This window comes from Ranitomeya variabilis, chromosome 2 (genome assembly GCF_051348905.1).
Source record: "Ranitomeya variabilis isolate aRanVar5 chromosome 2, aRanVar5.hap1, whole genome shotgun sequence".
Classification (NCBI taxonomy): Eukaryota; Metazoa; Chordata; class Amphibia; order Anura; family Dendrobatidae; genus Ranitomeya; species Ranitomeya variabilis.
Window position 1 is genome coordinate 128,759,483 of NC_135233.1, and position 24,165 is coordinate 128,783,647.

The 24,165-nt window shown below is 43.5% G+C and overlaps 1 protein-coding gene across 1 annotated transcript in view; it reads right to left on the reverse strand.

Annotated features, from left to right (window-relative positions):
* CRIM1 (cysteine rich transmembrane BMP regulator 1) overlaps positions 1–24,165 on the reverse strand; it is a 957,989-nt gene that overhangs the window by 178,480 nt on the left and 755,344 nt on the right. The window contains exon 8 of the mRNA XM_077283003.1: positions 17,480–17,608. Within this exon, the coding sequence (XP_077139118.1) occupies positions 17,480–17,608 (129 nt within the window). The remainder of the gene's footprint in view (positions 1–17,479; positions 17,609–24,165) is intronic.

Genomic DNA, 24,165 nt, shown 5'->3' on the forward strand with positions numbered 1-24,165 from the left:
GCTCCTGGAGTCGCTGATCCTGTTGGTATTCTTAAAGATGGAGTTATCTTGTCAGCTATTTCTCCGGATCTGCGACGTGTGTTGCAGAGATTTCAGGCTGATAGGCCTGAGTCTTGTCCACCTGACAGACTGTTTGTCCCGGATAAGTGGACCAGCAGAGTCATTTCCGAGGTTCATTCCTCGGTGTTGGCAGGTCACCCGGGAATTTTTGGCACCAGAGATCTGGTGGCCAGGTCCTTTTGGTGGCCTTCCTTGTCAAGGGATGTGCGGTCATTTGTGCAGTCCTGTGGGACTTGTGCTCGAGCTAAGCCTTGCTGTTCTCGTGCCAGCGGTTTGCTCTTGCCCTTGCCTGTCCCGAAGAGACCTTGGACACATATCTCCATGGATTTCATTTCTGATCTTCCGCTATCTCAGGGCATGTCCGTTATCTGGGTGATATGTGATCGCTTCTCCAAGATGGTCCATTTGGTTCCTTTGCCTAAGCTGCCTTCCTCTTCCGATCTGGTTCCTGTGTTTTTCCAGAACGTGGTTCGTTTGCACGGCATCCCTGAGAATATTGTGTCAGACAGAGGATCCCAGTTCGTTTCCAGGTTCTGGCGATCCTTTTGTAGTAGGATGGGCATTGATTTGTCGTTTTCGTCTGCTTTCCATCCTCAGACTAATGGACAGACGGAGCGAACCAATCAGACTTTGGAGGCTTATTTGAGGTGTTTTGTCTCTGCTGATCAGGACGATTGGGTGACATTCTTGCCGTTGGCTGAGTTTGCCCTTAATAATCGGGCTAGTTCCGCCACCTTGGTTTCGCCTTTTTTCTGCAACTCTGGTTTCCATCCTCGCTTTTCTTCGGGTCATGTGGAGCCTTCTGACTGTCCTGGGGTGGATTCTGTGGTGGATAGGTTGCAGCAGATCTGGAATCATGTGGTGGACAACTTGAAGTTGTCACAGGAGAAGGCTCAGCGCTTTGCCAACCGCCGCCGCGGTGTGGGTCCCCGACTACGTGTTGGGGATTTGGTATGGCTTTCTTCCCGCTTTGTTCCTATGAAGGTCTCCTCTCCCAAATTTAAACCTCGTTTTATTGGGCCTTACAAGATATTGGAAATCCTTAATCCTGTATCTTTTCGTCTGGATCTTCCTGTGTCGTTTGCTATTCACAATGTATTTCATAGGTCCTTGTTGCGGCGGTACATTGTGCCTGTAGTTCCTTCTGCTGAGCCTCCTGCTCCGGTGTTGGTTGAGGGCGAGTTGGAGTACGTGGTGGAGAAGATCTTGGATTCTCGCCTCTCCAGGCGGAGGCTTCAGTACCTGGTCAAGTGGAAGGGCTATGGTCAGGAGGATAATTCCTGGGTGGTCGCCTCTGATGTTCATGCGGCCGATTTAGTTCGTGCCTTTCATGCCGCTCATCCTGATCGCCCTGGTGGTCGTGGTGAGGGTTCGGTGACCCCTCACTAAGGGGGGGGTACTGTTGTGAATTTGCTTTTTGCTCCCTCTAGTGGTTACTAGTTTTTTGACTCTGGTTTTTCTGTCATTCCTTTTATCCGCACCTGGGTCGTTAGTTAGGGGTGTTGCTATATAAGCTCCCTGGACCTTCAGTTCAATGCCTGGCAACGTAGTTATCAGAGCTAGTCTGCTGTGCTCTTGTCTACTGATCCTGGTTCCAGTTATATCAGCTAAGTCTGCCTTTTGCTTTTTGCTATTTGTTTTGGTTTTGTATTTTTGTCCAGCTTGTTCCATATCTATATCCTGACCTTTGCTGGAAGCTCTAGGGGGCTGGTGTTCTCCCCCCGGACCGTTAGACGGTTCGGGGGTTCTTGAATTTCCAGTGTGGATTTTGATAGGGTTTTTGTTGACCATATAAGTTACCTTTCTTTATTCTGCTATCAGTAAGCGGGCCTCTCTGTGCTAAACCTGATTCATTTCTGTGTTTGTCATTTCCTCTTACCTCACCGTCATTATTTGTGGGGGGCTTCTATCCAGCTTTGGGGTCCCCTTCTCTGGAGGCAAGAAAGGTCTTTGTTTTCCTCTACTAGGGGTAGCTAGATTCTCCGGCTGGCGCGTGTCATCTAGAATCAACGTAGGAATGATCCCCGGCTACTTCTAGTGTTGGCGTTAGGAGTAGATATATGGTCAACCCAGTTACCACTGCCCTATGAGCTGGATTTTTGTATTCTGCAGACTTCCACGTTCCTCTGAGACCCTCGCCATTGGGGTCATAACACTAAGCCCTGCATCCTCCAGCACTGACCCTCTCTAAGCCCTGCATCCTCCAGCACTGATCCTCTCTAAGCCCTGCATCCTCCAGCACTGATCCTCTCTAAGCCCTGCATCCTCCAGCACTGACCCTCTCTAAGCCCTGCATCCTCCAGCACTGATCCTCTCTAAGCCCTGCATCCTCAGCACTGACCCTCTCTAAGCCCTGCATCCTCCAGCACTGACCCTCTCTAAGCCCTGCATCCTCCAGCACTGACCCTCTCTAAGCCCTGCATCCTCCAGCACTGACCCTCTCTAAGCACTGCATCCTCCAGCACTGACCCTCTCTAAGCCCTGCATACTCCAGCACTGATCCTCTCTAAGCCCTGCATCCTCAAGCACTGACCCTCTCTAAGCCCTGCATCCTCCAGCACTGACCCTCTCTAAGCCCTGCATCCTCCAGCACTGACCCTCTCTAAGCCCTGCATCCTCCAGCACTGATCCTCTCTAAGCCCTGCATCCTCAGCACTGACCCTCTCTAAGCCCTGCATCCTCCAGCACTGACCCTCTCTAAGCCCAGCATCTTCCAGTACTGATCCACTCTAAGCCCTGCATCCTCCAGCACTGACCCTCTCTAAGCCCTGCATCCTCCAGCACTGACCCTCTCTAAGCCCTGCATCCTCCAGCACTGACCCTCTCTAAGCCCTGCATCCTCCAGCTCTGATACAGCAGAGGAGGGAACGCTGCAGCTGCTATTGGAGGAGCTCAGTGCTGGAATCTTCCATAGTCTTTTTCTCCTCACAGCACTGGCCCCGCCCACCTCCTCTCATTGGTTTCTGTAGCTCCCCTGCTTCATTTCATCGGCTGGGTGCAACAGACAGCAGCTGGGTGAAGATGTGGATCTTGTGTGGCCTCCAGGAGAGGTATGTATGTAAATTAAACCGGCGGTGAGCACTGCTGCTGCTCACATGAAAAGATCATTTGAGGCCGCGCCTACTTCTCCTGCTCCTGAGCGGCTCCTGTCACCACATCAAAGGGGCTCCTGCAGAGGGAGTGGCCCACGGCAGGGGGCGGCCCCTCTGGCAAATGCCAGAACTGCCCGATGGCCAGTCCGGCCCTGCATGAGAGAATCGTATCACACGTGCAGAGTGTCAGGATTCCTCCTCTCAGTGTGTCTTGGATGCAATGAGTGGCAGGCCTGTGGTCCTATCTAGTGTAGGGGAATGCTGAGCAGTCAGTATTTTGATAGACAGCTCAGTCATCCAATCTAGTGCAGGGGCCTGCTGATTATTCGGTAATTTGATAGACTGTCAGCCTTCCAATCTAGGTCTTGGAGATTCTGAGCTTCCTCCAGGTGTTCCTTGTTCTAAATGATTACCCAACTACTTAGCTAAGCTGTCAGCCCCAGATCTCTGCCAATCGTAGCATTTGCTCAGTGGTGCTTTGCCTTCTATTCCTGTGCTCTGTTTATCTATTACTGTTTGACCTTGGTCCTTGTGCTGACCATCCATTTGCCTGGCCTCTTTGCTCTGCTCCGCTATCTTCCTGGTATTCTGACCCCGGACCGGTACCTGACTATGCTTTTGTCTTTTCCCTTTTGTTTACTAGGTGATGTTTTGACATCTGACTCCAGAATGTTTGACTAGCCTGCCTCACAGCTTGTCCATGAGTAATGCCTAGAGTCACATACAGAAGACAGAGAACTTAATTTCTCCATCTTCTCCTGTCTCTGTCTCCACAGTAATCGGACTGCCCTCGGATGACATCTGAGGGCTGTCCAATGTTTCACACGCACCCATAGACCTTTATGGGTATGCGTGATCTGATTTGGATGCACTCGCAGCATGTTGCGATTGTTTTCTCACGACGAATCGGAAACAGCAGTGCCCATAGCATTACATTGTGCTAAGCGCTATCTGATAAAATTTCGCATAGCACTCAGCCGTGTTATACTCTAGTGTGAGGGAGCCCTTAATATAACTATTAGCCAGGCTTGTGCAGCCCAACACCTAGAGGCTCCACCAGCTGCTTCTCTACGGTGCTCATAATGAACCTACGGCCTCGAGTACTTCAACTTCACACACAGACTGCAAAAGCTGCCATATCGACAATTAGTACTAAAAGCACAAACCTCTGAGATGCAACCAAAAGGAATGATGTCACAGGAAACTTTAGAAATGTGTTTGTGACTAATCTCAGCTCCCTGGAGAACATATACAACAATATTTTCCTAGATAAATAGCATCTTATTAGCACCTTACTAATTTGTCTCCTCCATAAACAGGAACATGTGTGCAGGAATGTAAATCCATACCATTATGTGACTTTTTTCATAACATAAGAAATAAAAAAATGGAGCTAACCACGCTTTCCAAGGTAATGATTGGGAAAGTTTAACCCTTTCAAGGATTGAAGGGATTTTCTCATGAATCATTTATTCTATGTTGTAGCATGATTTACAGCTGGGCTCACATGCACCGCGGTGTGGCGCGCTCATTTTACTACTAATTACTGTGGTTCAGCGATGATGTTTGAACATTTGAAATACTTTTAACATGTTTTATTTGTGAGATCAAGTGACCAAAAAGAGCATCGCCAAACAGCTTCAATTTGTAGTACGACGTGTGGTTTGGCCGCACAGCACACTACCATTACATGTAAATCCAGCTTAGAGTGGTTCTTCGTTTTTATTATTAATGGGAACCAGTCATGGTCAATGTTATCTCTTCGCAAGGCAGGATGTTATACATAATATACATTTTTGCGGAAAAGTTTCAGTAAACCTTGAAATGTATTCAATGAAATCCCTGGGGTTTGTATGCCCAGGAATCCAGTGGGCGGTCCTATTCAGTGATTGACAGTTTTCCCTGTATAACTGTGCATGCAGAGATTGCTGACAATCACTGAGAAGCTCCGCCCACTTGGCTCTCATACATACAAACACCAGGGGTTTCAATAAAATAAAATTTTACTGAATCATTTCCAACAAACCTATATATCATTCTACCGCAAAGAAAAACAAAACACGAGCGGCACAATCCCTCATTCAACGGTATTAACGAGACTCTACTCAGGGTATGCCACCAGATGCCACTCATCCATATACCGCTGACTAAGGACTTTGGGTGCTCCTTCAGGAAAAAAGACTTCTGTGTGCATAATCCTTGGAAGAAAAGCAATGAGGGCACTCACCAGTCTTCAAAAGTCACTTCTTTATTAATCACAACTCCAGATAAAATTCATGGACCCGTAGAAGCGCAGGCACAGCGCGAAACGGCCGTCGTCCTCCCCTGCTCACACGAGCTTCGGCTCCCTCTCCCCCGGCCATGAATTTTATCTGGAGTTGTGATTAATAAAGAAGTGACTTTTGAAGACTGGTGAGTGCCCTCATTGCTTTTCTTACAAGGACTATATATCATTCTGCTCAGCTTCTTCATACCCTGCTGCCCACAGATCGGACTGCATGTACCACGCAACAAGTTCTCTTTTGGTTCAGTTATTGTATAATTAGAAAAATGCAAAGTTCTAAGAAACTTTGTGGCTCAATCCTCACAATTAGGCCGGAATCAGACACAACATTAAAAAAATCAGTCCGATTTTGTCTGCTGAGAATCGCACAAATGTTCTCCGTATGTCATTCGTGTGCAATGTGAGGATGCGATTTTCAGAAACTTTCCCACGCTACAGAGTTCATGTCCGGTCAGGTGGGGAGGTGGCGCAGGCAGCTTTTCATTCATTACACAGTGGTTTACAGTCGGGGCGGTAGCATTAGCACTGCTCCCGGTTGTAAACTATTTAACCCCTTGAGATGGATTGCAGCGTGGGACTTGACTGTACGGCGGACAGGTATGGGATATTGTTGCTTTTTTATTTTGGATTTTTTACAGGATAACGAGGGCTTCGCTTGAATTGAGAGTGTAATAAAGATGGAAAACCTGTGTTTAATTATGTCATTAAAAAACTTTATTCTTAATGTGTGTGTATTTTTTTTAACCATTTCATACTATTGGATTAATAATGGATAGGTGTCTTATTGACACCTCTCCATTATTAACCGGGCTTAAAGTCAACCTACAATAGCAAGGTGACACCTTATTACCCCATATGCCACCACTACAAGGCAGAGGGAAGAGAGAGGCTAAGTACCAAAATTTGTGCATCTAATAGATGCGCCTTCTCTGGGGTGGCTGGGGGCAGATTTTTTTAGCCGGGGGGGGGGGGGGGGTGCAATGGTTCCTTTCTAGGCTATCAACATCTGCCCTCAGTCACTGGCTTTCCCTCTCTGGCGAAGAAAATTGCGAGGGAGCACACGCAATTCTTTTCACAGAATAAATTAATTTAACACCTATATCTCCAAAATTTAACACACACACATAGTACTAATATTATTAGTGAGGGACATATATAAATCTAACTAATATGCAATGGTTTACTGTGTAACCATGTGTCATATCCTATCGGCTTTTGCAATGATTTTACAGAACTCGACAATTGAATTATCGGCTATTCTGCTACCTAACTCTCTATGAAATATAAATATATATATGTGTGTGTCACTTAGTTTATATAAACTATGTGTATACATTTATTTCATCTATTCTTTTGTAAGCTGTCAGTGTGATTTTACATTACAGCTCCCTGAATTCCCCTCTATTCTAAAGGACAGCGGTGCGTATTTCTCGCAAGTCACACTGATGGTCCGTGTGGTGTGCAAGTTGTTCTCGCACCCATAGACTTTCATTAGCGAGTCTCAGCCGATATACGGTGCAAATCGCAGCATGCTGCGATTTCACTCGGACGTATAATACGGCTGAGAAAAAAACGGATGATAGGAGCTGCCCCATAGATTAACATAGGGCTGAGTGCTATGCGATTTTTTATAGCATAGCACTCGTCCGTATTATACAGTAGTGTGACTCCGGCCTTAGGCTGGGGTCAGATAAGTGTAGATTCGTTCACATAAGAGAATCGGGCATAGCATGCTAATGACACTCCGATCAAATCCTGATCTGACTTTGAGCCGACTGTCATCTAAGTGTGTGGGGCGAGACTGCGCCCACTAAAAGGGCCCTGGCCTGGAGTATGTATAACGTATACTGTATGTACCCTCTGGTCCTGGCTCAGAAACCGGCGAATCCCCGCCGCACAAAATGTGCTGGGGGGATTCATAAGTCTGCAGTCAAACTTACTGATTCGGACCAGACAACCCCTTTAAGAGGTGCAAGGACATGAGTAAGAATTCTGGTATAAGGTACGACACAGCTCATCATGAATTAGACCAGCTGTGGCGTCAGATCCCAATATGTCCCATCTCCGCACATAACGCCAAACGTCACAACATTTTTTTCTGCAACCACGTTGATGAATTAGGGGCCAATGTTTACAGTTTATAATGTAACATTTGGAAGTATATAACCACACTTGTAGAAAATGTATCATTAAGTTTCCACATTTGATAAATATGGAGTGGTGGAGTTGAAGTGAGCACACTAAAATGATAATGTGATGCAAAAATGTATAATGTGATGATAATTGGGCAAAAACTGTAAAGCGCTGCAGGATATGTTAGCGCTATATAAAAATAAAGATTATTATTTATTATTATTAGCTACTTATGATAAATGTGGACCATAATATTCTGATGTACTGACCGCAAACACATGTTCTGAGCTAAATTTCAATCAAGGACTATTAAAACATAGCTGGACATTCGTTCTCAAAGACAATCTGTCACCAGAATTTTGATAACCCATCTGAGAGCAACATGATAAAGGGTCAGAGATCCTGATTCCAGCAGTGTGTCACTTACTGGGCTGCTTGCTGTAATCAATGTTTAATCTGCTGCAGATCTACCCGTTCTCTGAATGTTAAGCTAGTAAAAGCCACCCACCCCACTGATTGGCTGCTTTCCGCGTGCCCTGTGCATTGGCAGAAAGCTGCCAATTAGTGTTGGCTGGGTTATACAAAGTTCATGAATATGGAGGACTACATCACATCAGTTTTAATAGCATCTCGTGATCGCCTGCTGACAGAAGAGTGATATTATCAAAACTACAGCATGCAGCTCATTAAGTGACACATCATTGGAATAAGGGTCTCTGCCCCTACATTATGTTGCTCTCAGAGTAAGCAGCAAAAACCTGGCGAGAGATTCCCTTTAAAGATGTAGAAATTGTCATGATGTTAGTGTCATGGCTTCTGCTATTACCTGAGCAGTAAAAGCTTTGACAGATCTGCTGTAATACAGATTTAATGAATCCTAATTGATCCCGTTGACTTGTAATGAGCCGGTCAAGTGTATTTGCCAGCGACAATGTGAGCAGAGCCTGGCATGATTTTGAATGACGAAGTCGTATGCACAGAGTAAGGGTGTTTCATCAGAAAATCACAGCCATCCTTCTGACACTTTTAACCCCCTGATTCTGAGAGATGCAGTGATGAGTTTACACGTTTTTGTTTTTTCGGACCATGCAATGTGGACAGCCACATAAACTATAATGGTTACATATCTCATCAGTGAAAACACTGATAAATCACATATGTGAGTCACAGATGTCTAAGTGAAGCCTAAAATTCCCCACCAGTAAGTAAAATATTCTGCATCACTAAAGCTATGACCATTTTCCTTCCAAATCCACCTGCAGACACAAAACCATGAGATCACGCAGAATGAACTGCACCTTTATAAATGAGCCTCCATCACTGTGTGATCTTACTGTCTAAAATATTTTCCCATAACACCTTGTTATCTAATCCCCGACTGTCATCTTATGCATTCTGCTGTAGGTTTTGGATTATAATGTATACGAAGTGAATACTATTAACCAGCAATGGCAGCGGAGGGGATTTCTACAGTATTCTATCACTGGTGCACATAAAGGCATTAGAGATGAGCGGTGTTCGAGTCGAACTGTTCGCCAATTTCAAATTCGAGCTGTATTGGGCGGTGTACGAGTCGTTCGACGAACCCGAACAATTTGCTTAAAATTCGGCTGTTCGAGTTTCTTTTCGATAACTGTTTTTTCACCAAAAGCCTAGCTTGATTTGCACATTAAAACTGTTTATTATTGTTAATAGACTGTTTCAGTGTATAGTGGGCGGGGGGATAGATCTGTGCTGAAATAACGCCAATTTCCTTTTTTTTTTCTTTCCCGCATTTACAGAGGGGCGGTGCAGTCTCTCAGCCTATCAGCAGTGCGCACACACACAGCAATGTGCATGTGATGCAGACAAGCAAGGGCATGTGTCATTGGCTGTGTATGTCACATGTCACTCCTTGACAATGAGAACCAGCCATTTGCCCCGTCGTCACCATTTCCTCACTGCTGCAGCTTAGTGTTAGACGGCACCGCTGCTGCTGTGGGCGCTATACAGACTAAGAGTGTTTTTTTGGAGCGAATTGTCAGAGAGATAGGTTTAGGGAGTCGGGACTAGTTGTAATATCAGCCCTTTTCAGGGTAGCTTACAGCAGTTCATAGCACTGTTTACCAGGCAGGTCTGAGCCAGTGCTGTGCAAGTGTTAGTCACAGCATTTGGTGTAATCTAGCTCAGCCAATCCTTTTGGGCTAGTAGCATTGTCTGGTAGTCATCTGAGTAGCCCGCCTGTGAAGCTAGCTACACCGCCTGTGTATCTCAATTTTTACTGCATCTAACCCAGTAAATCGTTTTGGGCCTAGGAGCAGTGTCTGCACGTCAGCAGAGTAGCCCGCCTGTGAAAAACTATACCGCCTGTGTATCTCAATTTTTACTGCATCTAATCCAGTTAATAGTTTTGGGCCTAGGAGCAGTGTCTGCACGTCAGCAGAGTAGCCCGCCTGTGAAACAAACTACACCGCCTGTGTTTCTCAATTTTTACTGCATCTAATCCAGTTAATAGTTTTGGGCCTAGGAGCAGTGTCTGCACGTCAGCAGAGTAGCCCGCCTGTGAAACTAACTACACCGCCTGAGTATCTCAATTTTCAATGCATGTAATCCAGTTAATGGTTTTGGGCCTAGTACCACAGTTTGGCCACTCAGTTCTGCTTGGTTTTCATCCATCGGTTGTTGTGCCAACAACTACAGATACAGAGTTGCCAATTAGTTAAGCACTAAAATGAGTGGCAAAAGGCCTGCTGCTGGTGGAAAGGGGAATAGGCGTGTTGGAAATGGGAAAAAAAAGGTTGTGTCCGTGGGGTAGGTGGTAAAGCAACAGTAACATCTGCAGAAGAAAGACCATCTTCCAGCCAAAGTAAGATGTCTACTTCTTTTCGTGGACAATCTGATATGATCCCTTTCTTACGACCATCGCTACAAGCATTGCCAAAAATTCCAGATGAGGCACAAAAACAGCAGGTGCTTGAACAGATATCAAGTGCTCGTTCAAGTGGGCTCTCCTCCATGTCAACTTCAACATCACAACTACTTCAGTCCTCAGAGTTGTCACCCCAATCGCACTTGCTTCCTCACAGCTCCCAAGTCTCCAGCTGCCCATCTGACCATGGGGTAACACATATGGTTGAGTCTGTAGAGCTGTTTACGCATACTATAGCCTGGGAATCAGAGGTCTGCTCCAGAGCTTCTGTGAATCCAGACGAGGAAATGATCTGCACTGATGCCCAGAATCTTTTGGATCCAGGCCCAGATGAAGAAGGTTCTGAGCATAATGTAGACCCTCGTTCCCAAACTGTAACTCCTGTTGGTGGAGTCAATGAGGAAGATGATGATGAGGCTGAGATACCTGATTGGAACGAAAACTTGACTTTTCGGTCGGGGCAGGAAGAGGTTGGCTCTGAGGACGACGGGAGTGAGAACACAAAGGATGATGATGACAAGGTTGTAGACCCCACTTACTGTCAACCCCCAGTCCGCCAGTCCATGAGGTCAGCAGAGGAGGTGGAGGAGGATGCTAGTGACGAGTCTGACGACGAGGTAAAGGTGCGCCTTCCTGGACAGAGACGGAGTACTGGTAGCGCGTCAACAACTGCATCCTCAACCCCAACTGTGCCTCAGACCAGAAGTCGTGGTGGCTATTCAGGTCGCACGGGCTCTAAGCCTTGCATAGCCTGGGCATTTTTTGACATCGCAAAGGATGACCCAACTCATGTTGTCTGTAAGATTTGTCAACAAAATCTCAGTAGAGGCCAAAAAATCACTAGCTTGAGTACTTCATGCATGAACTGTCGATATGAGGCATAAGTTGCAGTGGGAAGCTCACTGTGCTACAATGCGGCCTAGTGGCCTAGTTTATAACGGCATCTGGCCCAGGAAATCCTTTTGGGCCTAGTAGAATTTAGTGCTACTCAGCAGCGTACCCCACACATGAAGCAAGCTACACCACCTGTTGATCTAATTACTAATTTTTAACTGCATCTAGCCCAGGAAATCGTTTTGTACCTAATAGCATTTTGTGCTACTCAGCACAGTACCCCACCCATGAAGCAAGCTACACTAGCTGTTTACCCAAGTACTATTTTTTAACGGCATCTGGCCCAGGAAATCCTTTTGGGCCTAGTAGAATTTGGTGCTACTCAGCAGCGTACCCCACCCATGAAGCTAGCTACACTGCCTGTTTACCTAACTACTATTTTGTAACGGCATCTAGCCCAGGAAATCCTTTTGGGCCTAGTAGAATTTGGTGCTACTCAGCAGCGTACCCCACCCATGAAGCAAGCTACACCGCCTGTTTACCTAAGTACTATTTTGTAACGGCATCTAGCCCAGGAAATCCTTTTGGGCCTAGTAGAATTTGGTGCTACTCAGCAGCGTACCCCACCCATGAAGCAAGCTACACCGCCTGTTTACCTACTATTTTTTAAAGGCATCTAGCCCAGGAAATCCTTTTGGGCCTAGTAGAATTTGGTGCTACTCAGCTGCATACTTCACCCATGAAGCAAGCTACACCGCCTGTTTACCTAACTACTATTTTGTAACGGCATCTGGCCCAGGAAATCCTTTGCTATTTCTGCTACTCCGCAGAGTACCCCGCCCATGAAGCAAGCTACACCGCCTTCTTTCTTTCTCAAGCTAACCCCTCGGCTCTGGGGTGTCCACTCTCCCTCCAGCTCTCTCCTTCTCACAGGTGGACTACCGCGTGTTTTCACACTGTGGCGAATCTTTTGGGCCCAGGCATAAGAAGTCGTCGAGGTAATGGATAATATGTGCCGCCTTACAAACGTCCATGACGACACATTCGAGGAAGCAACTAAACGCCCTCAAATAGTGCGCAGGATATGGAGCACCCCATGGGCAAACAGCGATCTATGTAGTATGCTCCTTCACAGAAGCAGCCCAATGGGAGGACACTATTCGGGAGGCACAGGTAGTAACCGGAACGCCCCCTCAATGTCTGTTTTGGCCATTAGGGTGCCCTTTCCCAACTTCTTGACCCACCTGATTGCCTCGTCAAAGGAGGTACAGTACATAGTACTGTACTTGGTTCCGCGTCGAGGTTGTCGTTTACTGACCTGCCCCTTGGATATGACAAATGGTGGATTAGTCTGAATGTATTGTGTTCATTTTTTGGCACAACTCCCAACGGGGGTACCACTACGTCTTCTAAGGAAAGTGTTCTGAATGGACCCGCCGCCATTCTACCTAAAGATATTTATTTTTTTATTTTTTTTTTGTCAAAACGTCTGGGTGTTGGTAGAGTGAGTTTAGATTTTTACTCCAGCCTTTCTTGATTTTAGAAGGGCATGACATGCCTATATCTTTGTCTCCTCCTCCTTTTACTCCTCCACCTCTTTTCTTTTCGCATGACTATATGTAGTTGTGACTTTTCCATGTGCTTGTTGTGTCTTCTGAGCAGTTTGTCAGCTTTTGGACACCTTTTAAGGTGTTTTCTATGTGTTGTCCATGTGTTTGTATGTGTTTTGTTTTTGCCTGCCATTGGTTTCAATGGGGTTCGACGGTGTTCGTCGAATGTTCGACGAACAGTTCGTCGAACACGTCACTGTTCGACGAACCTAACCGAACCCGAACACTAGGGAGGTGGCTCATCTCTAAAAGGCATATATCTATCTTCGTGAGGGGTATCCTCAGTATTTAAAGAGGTTTTCCACCCCACAGCAGGGCGGCTTCCCAAATACTAGCAGTATTATAGGATTTCATTCTGCTAGCGGGTTCGAGCAGGTATGTTCTGAGACAATTTGATAAGAAGCTGCCTGGCACATGACAATACTTGACAACTATGGCAAATCATATGACTGCAATAACGAGGTGACTGCTCGAACCTGCTAGTAGAGTCCAATCCTGATAGTGAGTTTATTATATACTCTTAGCATTTGGCAAGCCTCATTGCTTGCGGAAACTCTGCTCTGGAGTGGAAAACCTCCTTAAAGAAAGGTTTTATATCTAAAAGATAGCTTCTAGTGATTAGCGATCATGCTCGGATAATTGGGTTCCTTCACCACTCTCAACACATAAACACCATAGACTTACTATAATGCCTGTACAATAGTAGGAACCGGACCCCAACAATCACCAACACATAGCAGCCCCTATAATATAGAAAATATATATTTTTTTATATTTACCCTTTACTTTTAATTTTAGAAATTAGCTATACTATAAGTCTGAAGAAGAAAAGTAAATGCCCCAATTCATCATTCTCTTTGCACTTAAGTTTGGCTTTCAAGTCCCTTTAATTCATTGATGACAATTACATTTTCCATTTTTTTTTGCTCCTTCATCCCCCCCTCTTTGAAGAGCGAATATTTTGTATTTGACAAATGAGAAATGGTGAAAAAATAGCAATTCCACTATAGTTTTTCATTTTTAGGGCATTAAGTGGTAAAAATGTCCTTTCGGTACGATTCGGTCAGTACGGTAATACCAAACAGGTAAAGGTTTTATTTTATAATTTAGTAGTCAAAAAATGTGACTTTGGTCTGTGCTGCCATTATCTGAGACCCATAACTTTTTTATGTTTCCGCTATGAGGCAGTGGCTTTTGAGTGCTGAGCTTGGACTTTTACAGAAACCATTTTAGTGCACATACGTTTTCATCTCTTTTTATTGCATTTTTTAAATGAAACATCACTTTGTAGGCATTATTTACCGCCGTCTGCCTGTGTTTACAGGCTATTAAATGACCGCCAACTGGTAACTGTTTACCGATCAGTGGTTGTTTAATACCAACGTTGGTGTGTAAAAAAGGACCTGAACACATGCCAAAGACAGACAGAAAAACTGATATACATGAACACATTCTGCCGTCATTGCCTCTGGCATGAGCATTCCTACTACAAAAACTTCAAGTGTGAACTAAGCCCTACACTGCTGTACGGAAATTAGCTGATCTAAGTGAGCAAATAGGGTCATACATTTACTTTCCTCCTTTTGACCCTTTAAAAATCTATTATCACTTTTCCATAAAGCTACAAAAATGTGAGTGGATTTTTAAGACACAAAGTACTGAACTGGATCCTTGACAGAGGTGACAAAATTATGCACGGTGGATGCAAGAGTAAGAAGGTTTCTCCCCCACCCCATGCTGTGAGTGACATATCTTCCTCTTCCGTGTATATGCTTTATACCAATTTTGCTCTAATCCTTGATATTTCACAGATAGAGACTCTTTCATAGTCAGCAACCAAACTTCCTTTGTACAAATGCTTCAAAGATAGCAAAGCACATTTCTGCCAGAAGCTCAGAACTTTATGAGATTCTGGAAATGGAATACCACTGATACTCGGCATGATATGTTGTCCCCATTCAAGACAAGAAACAAAGCAGGAACAGGTACTGACAGTGCTGTAATGTGTCCTCTGATGACAGGGAATAAAAACAAACCAAAAAAACAGCTGCTACCAACACGCAAGGGCACAACGCACCTGTCTTCATGAATTCCATCTTAACCTCACTCTAACAACTTACTACAAGTCATATATTATGCATGAGCTCTCTGTCTAGCCAATCAGGTGGCATGAATAATAGCCATGTCTTCTAAAAACTATCTAAAAACTAGGGCAAAGAAAAAGTTTCCTGGTTTCTCAGCAACACAAGAGAAAGTAAAGGTTCAGATTCCAGGTCAGAGTTTATAGGCTTCAATCCAATGTTCTTTATTATTATCTGGATCTATTAGGAGAAACCCCCAGCAAACATCCAACGCGTTTCAGAACTATAAAGTGTTCCTAATCTTGGTGTGCAACTTTACTTACTCTAGAGTTCCGAAAAATGAAGAACTGGCATGTTTCCAAGCAAGTTGGATTCATCAGAGAACGTTTTACTGATCAGGACACTTCTGGTCTAATATGGCTGGTCGCTATGTGAAACTCTGCTTTCTTAAATCCCTTAGTCTTAATTATTCTCCTTAGGTGACAGGTTGAGAAACGTAGTTTAGCGACGATTAGAAACAAAATGTGCCAATAAAAAACAAATGTTGTCAACATGTCCCAATGTCTGCAGGCAAAGTTTAATACTGCATTCTGGATTGTGTAAATTGCTAAGATGAGAATTAGATGGTCCCCAAGTTCAAAGTCGTCTATATCCTCTTCTACCATAGTAGATTTCAAGCTATTTCTACCAGGATGGCAGGAACGATCAGGACATCTGCTACAACATCATCTTCCGTCTGAAGGAAATTAACACCACTGTTGAGATTTGCTTCACGTTCTTCCTAGCAGCTGTCACGGCTGATGACTTAAGGGGCTTTTCTGTCACCATATTAAAACTCAACTCACACTGCCAACCATGTTTAATAGTCAGGCCATATTCTATCTTCTAAAATAAAAAAAAAACCTTTTTGTTAACTAATTCAAATTGTGTATCCTCAGTATTGTCCTCTTTAGTACGGTGTATTCGCCATTTGCCCTGGGTGGAAACATACTGCTGTTCACAGTGACAATCAGCACTGAGGAACCACATATCCCATCACGTTTTATATTCTTCCAAAATGTCACCTCACCACGATCCATTCTCCTCTTGTTCTCAGGATCCATATACCTTTTGTGCACTTCTATGAAATAGACTCTGTATGTTCTGAGATAATTGGCAATGACAACAGGTCTGGTATCTGAACACTTGCTTCAATGAAAGCGCTAACTATGAATGTGCTGGCGTATTCTCCAAGCAAAGACAGTGACTAGGCTGCCAAAATGAGTTTGGCACTTAATGAAGTTTGCTGACTTACTTAAGGGGATTCATGTCTTTGGCAGAACTGAACTAAGTAGTCGTGCTACTAATGACTTGCCACCGAGCTGAGACTCGGGCTCAAAGAACGATATTACATGTTCTTGTGTTAGAATTAAAACAGGAAATGTTTAATGGCCCATCTATCCCATAGATAAGACGTCGGCCTCATTTCAATGTCAGTTTCTCATGTATGTGTGCTTTCCATTCTTGTTAACAGATAACATGTGGGTAAATTATAGCCAATGGCTATTTTCATACATTCTTTTTTTGTAGACTGATGATATGTAAAATAAAGAGGAGACATGTCTGACTTTGGTTTGAGTCATGAACCAAACTCACACATTTCAAGGAATGGGTGTCACGGGTGTGTCAGGTGCGATACAGTCATCCTGGATCCGGCTGTAGGTCATTGGGATTAGATGGCACCTTCTTGCATTTCTGTTATGGAGCGAAATCCTTCTCCCTCTAGGACTCCACCTTCTGCTGCTAATTAACACACCCTAGCTGAAGGTTTAAATACCTACAGTCTCTTCAGCAAAGTGCTGGTGTTAGCTCAATTTCCCTCTGTCTGGTTGAAAGTACTAGCAGTCAGCTAGTGTCTTCTTGGAGTACTCTTGAAGGATTGCTGGCGTGATATCTCAGTGGTCTTCACAAGCTAAGTGTATCCCCTCATTTGTTCACCCTCTCTGTCTTTAGTTGTAGTTGGGACTGACTAGTGCATCTATTCATCCTCCCATCCCTATATAGGGCCTATAGCTAGGAACAGGCAGAAATTAAGTTCCTGCTCAGCGATAGGTGCGGAACCTATTTAGGGACGTCAGGGGAGACAGGGTGTTGTTAGATCTGCCTAGGGGTCTCCACTCCCCCCTTCCCTATTGTTTGGGCTTCCCCTCCCTCTCCCCATTGTTGTGTACCTTGCTTCTCCCTCACCTAGCGTGACAATGGGTTCATAATGTGAATGGGCAGCACATAATGCCATCTATTCTGCATCTGTCTGCCAAAGTATGCGTAAACCCCAGCAATATGAAATGGCATTCTCCACTCCACGGACACAAAAAAATGGCAGAAGATACATGTAAAGATTATGGAACTAAAGAGTCCGTGAAAGGAAAAATAATGACATTTACACGATAAGACTGCGGCCAAGTATTGTGAAATAGGACCAACTAAAAATGACTTACTTGTTTTACACTGACAGGTACGGCAGCCATTGTGATCTAACCGGAATCCGTAACTACAGTCCTTCTCAGTCAGCGAGCAGTTAATCAACAGATCACATATTGGTGGAGCCATGGTGATGTACGTAGGTTCTGCAGAAAACCACATGGAGATTGCATTTTATTAAGACCAGTACAGATATTGAGATCTTTTCTCAGCACAGATTATTTTCATAATCACTGATTTCAAGGTTCTTTTTCACTTGTTTTACAAAACAATACAACCTATTCTTTGTCTATTCATAAAACACAAAATTCTATAGAATAGAAGTACAAGTAGCCTTATTACTAGAAGCATTGGATGCATACAGTGTACATGAATCTGACTATGCATTATGCAATCTGTGTTACAGAACAATAACGCCAGGGTCATACTACCGTAGAATACGGGCGAGTGCTATGTGAGAAAACATCGCATAGCACTCAGCCCAGAGTTAATCTATGGGGCAGCTCACATCAGTGTTTATTTTCTCAGGCGTATCCGACGTGCGTGTAAAATTGCAGCATGCTGTGATTGTCAACGAGACTTGCGATAGATAGGATAGGTGTTCAATGTCTGATCGGCCGGGGTCCAACACCCAGAACCCCAGTCGATCAGTTGTTATCGGTTTTGGGGGTGGCGGCAGCCAGCCAGAAATACTTGAGGAGTGGACTGTCTACATATAGTGGCTGCTTAAGGGTAATACATATCCGCCTCCTACTAATTTGAGGTGGAGGTGCAGTACCAAACCCCAGACACTACAAGTAGACGGCCAGTAAGTAAGTACTTCTGGCCATCGCCACCGATAACAGCTGATCGGCGGGGGTATCAGATGTCGGCCGATCAAACATTGAGTAGTGGACAACCTCTTTAAAAAACTCTGTAGGTTCACCCGCGCCTAAAAGATGCCATGTGCACATTCCCAAGGACTAAAAAATAAAGTCACCACAGGGTTCATCTGCTTGTAAGGAGTTTCCAATGGACGCTTTCCTAGACTAAGAGTTACACAGCAAAAATAAATGACAAATTGATCAAAGATTTATCACCAAGAAGATATATTTTGCATTAGGCTATAAACTCAGTGTTAGTTACAGCTGAAGCTCTAGTTTAACTTTGGTCATAATCTACCTGCAAGTGTGCCCATAAAGAAAAATGTGACAATCTAAAAAAATATTAGGTAGTAAACGGCCATGTACAAATCTGCACATTATTTTCTTTGTTCATTTGCTTCCTAAATGAAAAGTTAAGTAACTAAATAATCTTCACTAAAATCTTTCACATTTTCTACTAGTTTGCTGTTGCAGAGTGCCTAGAAGTACTCTAGCTAGCTCAGTGCTTTTGGCAAAACTGGAACAAATCTGAGAACATGGTTGTGATTCTCTCTCTGCTCTCCCTCTCCCTTCTCACAGGGTTAGAGATAGCAACAAGGAAGTGGTTATTTATAGGTCTCAAGAAGAGAGAAAGGGGAAAGTATCCAGAGTCTCAGGGAGGGCAGAGAAAACAAGATATAACTAAGGAATAAAGCATATGAAGTGGAAATATGTTATATGAGCTGTTGATATATGAGCTAAAGAAGACAGAAGCATCCTGGAAACACACATTCCTCACATTTAGCCTATATTACTTGGAGGGACACTCCCACAACAAGAAATGTGGAAATTGAATCAGGCTGCAAGTTGCACAACGGGAGAGTTGGAAAACTTATGAAGAAATTACAACTGTAAACTAAAACTGAGGAAAATTTTATTAATTATTGGGAACCATAATTTTTTCTATCTCAATTAATGATTGAGGCTTTTAAGCATGAATAATAAAGATTTTGTACATTTTGAAAAACTATGTGGAGAAGTGAAGTAAACCACTAACTATTGTAATGCAGTGAAATGTGAATTTTCAGCGGATAAACAAACATTTGCCTTGATTTCCTAACCTCTCTTTAGAACCAGCAATCTAAACATTTGGTAGATCGCTGCCGGTGCTTTGAAAGACACATTTTTGCTACAAGGCTGCAATAATTTAATGACCTTTATTAGGTTTCTTCCTTACACTTTTGCGTTGTCCCCGCTGCTGTTATACTGACAGGACTGTCATTACAATTGCTTTTGGTTTTCAACAGATAAAATAGAACAGACAAGGCAGTGAAATGGCTCATTGGTTTTCCACTAAAAGTGTGTCGAAAATATTTTTCCAACAAGAATATGAAGCTATAAACAGAGAGCAAAAAGTTGAAAGGGGAAACACTCATTGCAGGATTTAGCGAGCTTTTAACTTGACAAAGAAATTCACATTTATTTCTTTTGGGACATGTTTTCTTTAGGTCCAGAAATTCCACAAGCTTTAGTTACATAACCTTTATAGCAAGGAGTCATAAAAAAGGAGTCATCAGGATTACAAAATGCTTTTCTAATAATTTAATTTGGGTATCCTATGCAAATACAGGGGACCTAGGACTATAATCTGTAAGTTTGAGTAGAGAGTGTCTACACTGAGCGTCTCCTCTTGAGAATCTGGCACTTTCATGTATTCCATGCACAGCACACGGATTTAAAGGGAACCTGTCACCCCCCTCAGGCGTTTGTAACTAAAAGAGCCACCTTGTGCAGCACAAATGCTGCATTCTGACAAGGTGGCTCTGAGTTATGATGTATGCACACGCTGAAATAATCTTTCCTTGCTAATCAGACGCAGCACAGCCGTCACTCCGGGCCTGTGCGCGCCGGGCGCCGCCTCCTCAGCGCTGTTTTCAAATGAGCCGGCGCCTTCGGCAGGCGCAGTGAGCGCTGCCCGTCCTCTGTCCTCATTTGCAGTCTAGCTGACTGCGCCTGTGCTGCCGCGCTGCCTGTGAGTCCCAGCCCCGCAAGGTGAATAAATCAGAAGACACTGCGGGGCGGGATGTCTGTCAGGGCGGCCGCACAGGCGCAGTCAGCTAGACTGCAAATGAGGACAGAGGACGGGCAGCGCTCACTGCGCCTGCCGAAGGCAGGAGAAAAGAGCGCAGGCGCCGGCTCATTTGAAAACAGCGCTGAGGAGGCGGCGCCCGGCGCGCACAGGCCCGGAGTGACGGCTGTGCTGCGTCTGAGTAGCAAGGAAAGACCCGCCTCCATGGCGATTTCAGGGTAAGAGGGGGCACATTTTATAAGTGATTATTTCAGCGTGTGCAGACATCATAACTCAGAGCCACCTTGTCAGAATGCAGCATTTGTGCTGCACAAGGTGGCTCTTTTAGTTACAAACGCCTGAGGGGGGTGACAGGTTCCCTTTAAAAGCTAAGGATGTAATGCTTCCTTTATCCTGTAGTGGCGCTGTAAGAGATGTCAACATATGATGTAAGTTTCTCCCACATATTCCAGCTAATTATTGGGGTTATGAGTACTCTGTGCTCAATTTATCTTCAACAACAGCACCTTAAAAGAAGTGGAAATGACCATAAGGCCGGGATCACACATGCAAGAAACACGGCCGAGTCTCGCATGTTAATACCCAGCACTGCCGCCGGCACTCGGAAGCAGAGTGTGTGGCTGCATGTATTGCTATGCAGCCGCGCGCTCCGCTCCTGAGTGCCGGGTATTAACATGCGAGAATTGGCTGTGTTTCTCGAATGTGTGATCCCGGCCTAAGGTTAAGTTCCCTCGATGAATTTTTGACAAAAAAAAACCTGCATCGTCTTATAGCTATGGATGTCATTTATAGAAATCTCATACCCCCAAAGATTTTTTTACGCAGCATAAACAGGTCAGTGCAGCATGCTTGAAATCCACAACATGGCAATTTCCTCTTGCGGGTACTCTGAGTTGTAGGTGCAGATTTTCCCCGTATAATTGCATTAGATGCAGAAAAAAAAATGCAAATGCATTTTGAGTGGACTTTTGCTGCGGAAACACGCTAAGGCCATGTTTACACGTTCAGTATTTGGTCAGTATTTGTAAGCCAAAATTAGGAGTGGGTGATAAATACAGAAGTGGTGACATGTTTCTATTATATTCATTTGAAATGGATCCAGCAGCAACCAGTTATTGCAGGACAAAAGAGTAAAAAACAAGATTGCAACTGGATTGCTTTTTTTACACTGTAGTCTATGGAAACTGGATCCGTTAAAAAGACATTTCTAAAACTAAAATTTGGATTCTGCTTTTTGCAAAAGACGACTTAACTGAGTTTATAAATTATGAGTTATTAATTTCAGAAATATAATATCTTGAAGCTTTGTTTGTAAAAAAGTATAAAGCATTTAAAATAATTTCCAAAATTCCATTTTTCAAAGCATCTTTTCTGAAATGGATGAATGCAATCAATATTTAATTTAACAAAAGCACTTAACTTCTTGACTTTATGCCCTTTATGGAACATGTTGGATGGCACCAAGAAGATTTGGAGGACGTTTTGAGCAGAAGATGCAGAACGTATTCATTTGCAATGAATAATAAATGCAATTCACATTGACGCTGGAATCAGCTTTAACATTTGGCGGCAGATGCTCATATTTTAGAGATTTATTTTTATATTTGTTGTGATCCCAAGAACACGAGAGGTTCCTTTATTATGTTGGATTCTTCAGAAATCAAAAGCCAGAATAAATCTTGATTTATTCTTTACTTTATACTTTACTTCAATGTATTACTGATTTTACGGTGGTAGTCCAATTTTTCTTTATTTTAATGAAAGTTTTGGGGATATGATTTTATGGCAGTTACTAATAAATAGCTATTACAGGGATAAAATATGGGACGGGATAAAAGTCCCTTGTCAGAGAGGAAAATTCCCCATTCTGCAAATCGGTGTGAGTCTCAATGGTGGGACAACCAAAGATCAGCAAGATATCGCCTTTCCCGCGGAGAGGTAATAACTTATCTTTACAGGACAACCCCTTTAACTGCCAATTTGAGAACAGGAGTGCTGTGCAGAGAGCAATAAGGTGAGATCTGGTAGAAATATATAGAAAAAGGAGGCATGTCACGGATCAAACAGATCAATGTAAGTCAGTGGGTCCGTGAAAAAAACAGAGATCACATGGATACCATCCGTGTGTCATCCAAAGGGAAATGGTTTTCATTGCTTAATGGGCATGAGAAGCTTAGTAAAAGACATTTTTTTGCTTATAATAAAAAAAAGATGCCACAATGATAGTAAAAAATTGACACCCGGAACAAAAATGGATGAAATTTGGATCCAGCACACTAATAAAAAATGTTCAATTTTTTCTCATATGCAAAAATAAGTAAGAATGTGTGAATGAGGCCTTAAAAAAATCAGACGGCACAATGATGCGATATGGATGGCACCAGTTTGCTGTCCACTTTTTTTCACATAAAATGAGGCAGCAAATAAAAATCTGAAATGTGGATAGCTCTGCAGAATATAATGTGTCAGTGTTTTTCCCTGTGAATGAGCCATCATACTTACATATTATTATTATTATTTATTTATACATTTATTTACGGTATATTTATTTATATATTTTATATTAGTATATTTCCATGATTATTATATATAATTATGTGTATAGAAGAACTGTGTGCCTTATGCACAGTGCCACGTTCCTGCTGTGTACATGTTCAGTGATGTACCAAGTGATCCTACGGCACCTATAGGAATCTACAAGCCTTGTCGCCCAAAGCTTTGGTATAAAAGCTTAGGGGCCTAGAAAAGCCCCCTACAGGCTTCATGCAGAGGGGCTGTGAGGCAGAATTATTTTACTACATGGTAAGACTCAGATGGTTTGAAGTAGAAATATACAGCAGTGACTGTCTGTTTTCATTTTAGTTTTACTTGTCAAATATATGTATTTAATATCACTGTATGGGTTTTATGTACAGTATGTATAAAATTAATAAAAAATTGGAGCTGGGATTTATACATTTTCTATGATCAGAGGTCGCCTTTATTCTTCAAGAAATCACATAAAATGTGCTTATAAGAATGTGAATTCCTAGATTTTCTTTTTTTCTTAATAACTTATTCCACGTTATTTGTCTTCATTGTAAAACGAGGATCGCCCCATCTATAGCTTGGGGATCAACTTAGTGTCAAATACTTAATAGGCTTCCATAACACATAAGGTATAACCCAAATCTTGAGATTAGTTGAAATCTCATATAATTAACCAAATTTAAAGAGGTAGTCCACTATGTTTTCATTGATGACTAGAGATGAGCGATCCCAAACTGTAAAGTTTGGGGTTCGTACTGGTGCTAAACTCTGAACACGTACTTTTCCTGGAAGGTCATTTTACAGTTTGCGAGTCCGGGGAGAGAGCGAGAGATTCCAGATCCCAAGTTCGGGTCACCTATTATTTCTATGGGGTTTGGGTTCCGGTTCAAGTTCGAGTACAGTTCTGGTACCCGGATGGAACTTTGGACTACAGTTCAGTCGAACCCGCACTTCCACGAGTCTACTCATCCCTATTGACGACCGATCCTTAGCATAGGTTATCAATTTTTGAATGGCAGGGTACGACACTTGACACTCCCCAGCCGATCAGCTGTTCTTGGTGACAATGGCGGTGGCCGCAACTATTCGATTGCAGAACTGCTCCATCTTCTGATAGTGGCCATGGTAGGGTGCTACACATCCCTCTCTTATTGATTTGAATAGGAGGTGGATGAGTAGTACCTTGCCATGGCCACTATCAGAAGACGGAGCAGCTCCACAGTTGAGTAGTTGCGACCGGTGG